This window comes from Gavialis gangeticus, unplaced genomic scaffold, assembly GCF_001723915.1.
Source record: "Gavialis gangeticus isolate Ggan-Ray unplaced genomic scaffold, GavGan_comp1, whole genome shotgun sequence".
NCBI lineage: Eukaryota > Metazoa > Chordata > Crocodylia > Gavialidae > Gavialis > Gavialis gangeticus.
This window is the reverse complement of record NW_017728992.1, coordinates 174,335,361-174,342,764: the sequence shown is the minus strand read 5'-3', so window position 1 is coordinate 174,342,764 and position 7,404 is coordinate 174,335,361. Positions and strand designations below refer to the sequence as shown.

General features: G+C 37.3%; 1 protein-coding gene across 1 annotated transcript in view; it reads left to right on the top strand.

Annotated features, from left to right (window-relative positions):
- Window positions 1-7,404, top strand: part of LOC109298975 (CUB and sushi domain-containing protein 3-like) — a 290,449-nt gene that overhangs the window by 191,144 nt on the left and 91,901 nt on the right. The window contains exons 25-26 of the mRNA XM_019519415.1: window positions 3,081-3,254; window positions 5,170-5,355. Of these exons, the coding sequence (XP_019374960.1) occupies window positions 3,081-3,254; window positions 5,170-5,355 (360 nt within the window). The remainder of the gene's footprint in view (window positions 1-3,080; window positions 3,255-5,169; window positions 5,356-7,404) is intronic.

Below are 7,404 nucleotides of genomic sequence, written 5' to 3'. Positions count from 1 at the left end.
CCCCCCCCCCCAGCGTCTGGCTTGGGGCACTGCAGGTACATGGCTACATTTCTGGAATCAAAAGTGAATGTTTGTTCACTTGCTTATTGATTCAATCTCTGCAGCTTAGACTAACCTCTGAAGATTGAATCAAATGAGCCATGGGCTTTTTGACTGTCTATACTTAGCCTAAGTGTAACTTTTGGAAATGGTGTGTGGGTGCTTTTGAAAACCTCTAACTTGTATTTAATATTGACCATGATCAAGAGTTCAGTTTCACTTCTGTATTGCCATCTTTGAATATTGAAGTGTTTGCATCAATAAACAGTTACATTTTAATTATATTATTTTATTTTCTGGATAACTGTGGTGTAAAAACAAAAATCTTATCATATGTTAACTGTACTGACCTATTGTTTAAGGTAACCTATACAGTCGACTTGTACTGAAAGGACAAGGTGGCAAAATGCTGGTACTCCAGTTCTTTTTAATAATGGTGTCTTCTGAAAAGAAGCTAATTTCAGTTCTATAATTAGAGATGATTAGATGTCTGTATATTGAAATTAATAGATGTGTTACTGCATATAGCTAGAGTTTTATAAGAGAAATTTATAGTTGTAAACTACCCCAGAATATTACAGTGCAATCAATTATTTCCTTAATCCACTACCTGAGTTGCTTGTTTTTCATTCATTTTACATCTGCTTGAAGATTCTGAAAGTAATGCTTTTTTACTTTCTTTCTCATATTTTTGCTCTGTCTGTTCCTATTTTTAATCATTCATCAGTGGATTACTGCCACTACTTTTCTTGTTAAATTTAAGATTGGAAGTAAGTATTGGACATTAAGGAACAAGTTTCTTTATTGATAATCTTTAAAACAAGAATGAGATATAGTTAAACAAGAATTTCTAAATCATTAGGTTAACATCAACAATAGAAATGAAAAATAATTGCTTCTGGGTCATTGCTAATAGCAGAGAAGGTGAACATAGTTTATTTCTCTGCAACCAATTATGGAAGCTGCTTGGTTGAACACAGGGGAATTGTGCAATACAGTATTCCATAAAAGGGTAAGGAGCTTGAGGGAAGGATTACAGTGATGAAAGATACGTTAAACACAGCAGATGTCCATAACATGACAATATTTTTTCTAAATGCCATTAGTATAGGTCCAAAGTTTAAAGGACCTATTTTACTTTAAAAATCCATGAAATTGATAAATGCTCAAGTACCATAGACAGATATTTTCTTATTAACACTTTATAAGGTTAAATGTCCATTGCCTTTCTTTATTTTACTTTTCAAAACTTCCTGCTAACTTCATACTACTTTTTTGTTACGCGGCATTTTTACCATAATGTTGAGTATACAAAATAATCTTCATATTCAGGTGAGCATATATATCCACTATCAGTATGTTAACAGTGCTAATTTGTTCATCTCTTATGTCAGCTGATGTTATATAACCAGTCCCTAAATAGCATCCCAAATATAGGTGATATACTTACTGACTTAAATAAACCATGTAGGATTCGGGTCAACCTTTGTTCATGTTGTTTGCTATAATTTAAAGGTTTCTGCAAGAAGAGCATTTTGAAGGCTACATTATTATTTATCTACTAGCCAATTGCCCATCAGGAATGATGGGAGGGCGGGCAGGGACAGAGTGCCACCACCCACCACCCCACGCAACTGCTGTCTCCGAGGAGTGGGGGGGGGGAACTTTCCCCACTGTCCTCTCCATCCTCCTCAGCCAGCACCCTGTGCTGCCACCTGCTGGGACCAGGGCCGGCAGGGGAGGGGCAGGGGCAGGGGCAGGGGCAGGGGCAGGGTGGGGGGAGCGAGGCCACCGGCCCTGGTCTGGCCCCCCTGCTCCGGGCACTACTGCGCAGCTGCCACTGCCCTCTGTCAGGAATACTCTTGGAGCACTCTGATTGATTGTTTTAGACAACCAATCAGTGTGTGAATAAAGCATTACGGACAGACAGACAGACAAAGGCTTTTATAACATTATAATTTAGTAGTTTAAGATAGAAAACTTTAGTTTGTTTGCAGTCAATAAATGTGTTTATCCTAGAGTTGGAGTAACAAGCATATAAGGAAGAAATCAATTAATACCATTCCTAGGTTAATAAAACTTAATTAAATTTAGGAAAAATTAGGAAATAAATGTTATAAAGTACTCCAATTTCAAACTAAATTCTAAAAATTGCTGAGCTCTTATTTGGTTCTGTGGTCTAAGCCATACTCTGTATTTTGAATTTATGTTTTAAATTAATCTGGGAGAATTTGGTCTGTAATGTCTCAGCATTACAGAATATTAGAAGAAATTGTTCAGACATTTTCTGAGTTACTTTTTGATTCACCATCTTTTGTTTCATCATAACCATTATTAAGAACAGGCATTTTGGTCACAAGACTGAAGGTGTATATATTCACAAACTGTTATGGCAAGGATATTGATACTGGTATGTCCTGTATGCTAATGTGCTCTCCAACTGTATCCTTTGGTGTCCTCACTCTATACAGAGTTTCACCTGCCCAATGATAAACAAAAATGTGTAACTTATGTGACCAGTTATACCTGATATATAAGGTATAATGAGAATTTGAAAAAAAAATATATGGAGCAAGTGATTCAAGAATAAGAATATGTTAAGTTTTTCACATAACATTTTAGTTTAACTTTATAAAAAAATGTTTATTTGTATGAATGGGCATTCTTATTCTATATTAGTTGTTTTCCTTGACTAGTGACTATAACCCAGTCTAAAAATTGTAAAGTTTGGTTTTATGTTTGAAAATCTGCTTTTCAATAAAAACCAAGCAGGGGGAAGGGGTATTTTTTGTTCACTTGGCTTTTGTCACATCTAAGAAATAAGGACATAACCCCACAAAATACTGAGAATTACCTAAAAGGTTTTGAACTTCTGTATTTATATTAAAGTCAAAGGAACTGATGGATCTTTAATGACTCTTAAGACGATACTTAGTATTGCATAGGATCAGAACCTTAGCATATAGTAGGTTGTTACCTTTTGTTACCCAGTGCCATGAAGAGTGGTAACAGCATACTTCTGTCACTTTTTTTTTTGCTAGCTGTTAGCTGTGGTCATCCTGGTAGTCCAATTTATGGAAGAACAAGCGGAAATGGTTTCAACTTCAATGATGTTGTGACATTCTCTTGTAATACTGGATATATTATGCAAGGGCCAACAAAAGCACAATGTCAGGCTAATAGACAATGGAGTCATCCACCCCCAATATGTAAAGGTATGAATATAAAATGTCAGTAAAATTCATGGAAGCCCTGAAATATTGCACTGATTCCATCTTCCCTTCCGTACTTTTTATGGATAAAGTAAGTGAAACAGTCTTATGGCATTATATGAATCTCTCAACCCACTAACATGAGAGGATGTCTCAGTAGATTATATACAATTAAATATACATTATTTGTAATAAGTACATAACAGGAAAGATTTTAAAAGAATACCTGATAACCCGCCAACATTATCAATATACCCTCTAAATTTTAAGATGCATTTGTATTTGTTTTTTTTTATCTCTTTTATATTTAATAAATATGAGCATGCTATTGCAAACAATGAAGCCTAGAAACTCATAATTTAACTCTATTTTCTTGGAGCAGCCATACCCTGCATTGAGTGGGTGGTCAAAAAATTTAAATCCTTCACTTATGAAATGAGAACATTTATAAATAAGAACTGGAGGGGTCAAAAATGTGTTTGAAGATTTAAAAACTATCTCCACAAAGAAAAAAGGTGTATTTTTCAGGAAGTCCTGCTGCCATACACACAGAAATAGCACCCAGGTACTATCCTGAAACTGAGCCAGTATATTTTGCATTTACTGAAGTATCCCAGAGGCCATGGGATACTAAAGAGTATTAAAAAATATAATGTATTAATACTCTTCATGCACTAGGGTAGTCGGATGGGGGGTTTGAACACAAAGTGTTTGTATTTAGATGTGGTTATTTATGTAATTCACTAAAATACCCTTTTATGTATTTTAACCAAATATTTTTGGTCTTCAGCCCACCAGCAATAAATCATCACAGTATACTGGTATTCCACAGTAACATACTATGCTCCTTATTATATGTTATTGCCTGTGGGTCAGAAGCTAAATAAAAGTATTGATTGCACTGCCTCCTGAAATCTTTTGCACACAGCTATGAAATCTTAAATTGTTTCTAGAGTGATCTTTGAAAACCAGGGCTGAGTACATAGAGAGGGTCACTGTGACAGGTACAGCAACTTTTGCTCTACCTGTAATGTTCATTATCATATATTTGCATTCTATATTTGTATTCTTAAGTGCTTGCAAGTTGTTCAAATGTCCACTGAACACTGCAACATTCTTGAAAATGGTGTACACCCTCTAAAGGCTTCTTCTGTAGTGATAAGAAAACCTAACAGTGCTCATAATGATGGGGATGCTATCCATGTTTGCAAAAATGCCTGTGCAGAAGGCATAGAAAATCCTGGGTATTGGTTCTCTTACTTACGGTTCAGCAACCATGTATTCAAAAAAATTTAGCAAAGTGAACAGAGCTTCTGCATTTCCTCTGGAAAATGGACCTGGAAAAGATTGCTAGTATTTATAATCTAAAGCATATTCCAGAGCCTCAGGTTTAATAGGATGGTATGCATGGATAGGATAATTCTTCAGAAACTACATACTTCAAAGGTTCTTCACCGGTCGATTTAAATAGACTGCACTGAAGCAAGCTAGCTGAGAGGTAACAATAATAACATGGGAAAGTCTGATAAATTCTTCATCCAAAAATAAAAGGTCACAGATGCACAAGAAAAAAAAAGTCTTTTTTAGGTACACCCCCAAAATGGGAGTCAAAGGGGACAAGGACCCAAAAGAACCAACCAAATATCTCAAATCAAGAACCACCCCCCTTTAATAAAGACAACAGGGATATCATCTCTGATTGTTTCAGCCTACTTGTATCACCTCTCTCTTATCTAAACTGAGATTCCACCCACAAGTCCTCATCTGAGTTCCTATCTTAGCTACTCATTCAGGAGAAGAGATATTACCTAAATGTACTCTGTGCGTCTGAGGCATTTTTAAAGAAATATACTTATAAAAATGTGTGTGTGTATGTAAAACCTAAATATGAATTCCACTTTTGTTATTTTTTGCACAGTGGTCAACTGCTCTGATCCTGGAATCCCTGCTAATTCCATACGGGAAAGCAAAATAGAACATGGAAATTTCACTTACGGCACAGTGGTGTTTTATGATTGCAACCCAGGATATTTTTTATTTGGATCTTCAGTTCTAATCTGCCAACCAAATGGTCACTGGGATAAGCCTCTACCTGAATGCATTAGTAAGTAGATAATGTGTTTTCTTCCCCCTATTAAAGTTACAAAAAAATATAAGAAAATAAAAATTTGGGCTAGATATCTTATAATGGAATTTTGTATTGATTTTATTTTTTACAGTATTCTGCTCTCTGTGTAAGCACACAAATCATATCCGCATAGATTTTAATGTGTGTGATAACTAAGGTTGCATTGGCAGGAGAGAGAGCACAGGTCTGTGGCATATAGAAAATGAAATGGCTGGCCCTTGAGGGGACCTTCAAGGAGAATCATGCCTCAGAACAATGATCAGGAGCAGCGCTCTGTGTTAACAGAATGGCTGTCTGGGAAAAAGGGAGTTGCCTTTAGATTTTTTTACTATATTAATCTGTTGGCCATAGGGCAGCTGCATGTTGCAATTCAAACAAGCTACATTTCTAAAACCGTGGAAACAGCCTCATGGAAGCTGAACAATTTTTCAAGTAAGCTCCTAATTGCTTCTCTAACACTTTTGTAACTTCACATAACAAGACCTGTGTTGGAATGAGGATTTATCTCATGTGTGAGGCCTAACGTTTACAATGTAATAAAGCAGAGAAAGAAGGCATGATAAAAAACTTTAATTTGGTTGTTTTTGTGAATAGACATATAATTTAGATGTTACTTCCAAAGCCTGCTTTTATTATTTTTCCTTTAGGCAAGATTTTTCTGGTGCTGCAATTTGAAATATTCCATTTTTTTCATTTTTAAAACGACCAGAAATGTATCTTATTCTTGATATAGTTTGTTCCTATTTTACAACTCAGTTACATTTATCTTGTAGTATCCAAATATTTTGCATCCAACTGTAAGGTATTATGACAGTTTCAGAACACTCTAATAAATAAATACTGATAATACAGATAATAAATACTGTCTTAAATATACTACAAAAGAATGTAAAACTACAAAGGCTTTTCTCCCTTTCCATATGTAACATGCCCCCCCTCCCCATTCTTTTTGGGGAGCTGCTTAATGCCTCTTAATAAAACAATTTCTACCTTGGCATATATTGATCTCATGGAGTAAGAATGCAAGATATACTGGCTAGTTTTCTACCTTTTTTCTGGTTCGGATGATACAGGTGAAAGTATTGTGTTAAAAAATGTGTACTGTTGTTCTTTTGCTGCATTTTCAAACAATAAAACTTCTATGTTTTATTTTATGAATAAATAGGTCAAATCACTATTGCCCTGTACAGACATTACATTTGTTCCAGGAGAAAAGCACAAAAAGAGAGCATACTCCCAGGGGTGGTAGGCAAAAGGTAAACTGTCAAGGATGAGCTGTCAGGGGCTAGGGACAAGCATTACACACAAACCAGTTCAAGTGATCAGAAACTGGTTTAAACCTATAACGGAACAGACATTCAGTGCACATAACCTGTTTGGAAATCGCTGAAACCAGTTTGAGATAAACCTGGTTGAATGTAATATCAGACTTAAAGGTTGCAGAGGGAGGCAGGTGTGTGTCTGAAGCCTTTCCTGAGTCCTGGGAGGGTTCCAGCTTCAGGAGAATGCTTCCCACCCCCTGCTCCCACCTGTCCCATCAATCAACTAGTTGTCTGAAAGGGTAGGAAGGGGCGTTCCCCTGTGGCAGGAACCCTCCCATAGCCCAAGGAGGGTTTCCACCGTGGGAGAAGAGCCCTTGCCTGGTGCGCTCTTCCAGTTCCACCAGGAAGCATGCAGGTGGGTGGGTGACAGCTGTTCCCCTGCTGAAATGGCATTGGGAGGGGATGAAGGGGGAGGCAAGAGAACACCTGTATGTGGCCTATATCTTCAGCACTGTACACAAGGAAATAGCTTTGGATTTAGCACAATTATTGTGTAAGTTCTTTTCTGAGGGCTTTGTGGCGGGTGCAGAGATCCCACCTCAGGAACACAGCTGGGTATTCGTATCCCTCCGCTGTTTCCACCACGTGAGGCGGGCCAGTAGGGGGTGCTCCTGCGTTGAGCCACCCACCTCCCTGCGCCCGACCACCTTCCAGGCTCCGAATGCCTCCCTAGGGGCGCCTTATGTCCGGCCGACCCCTCTCC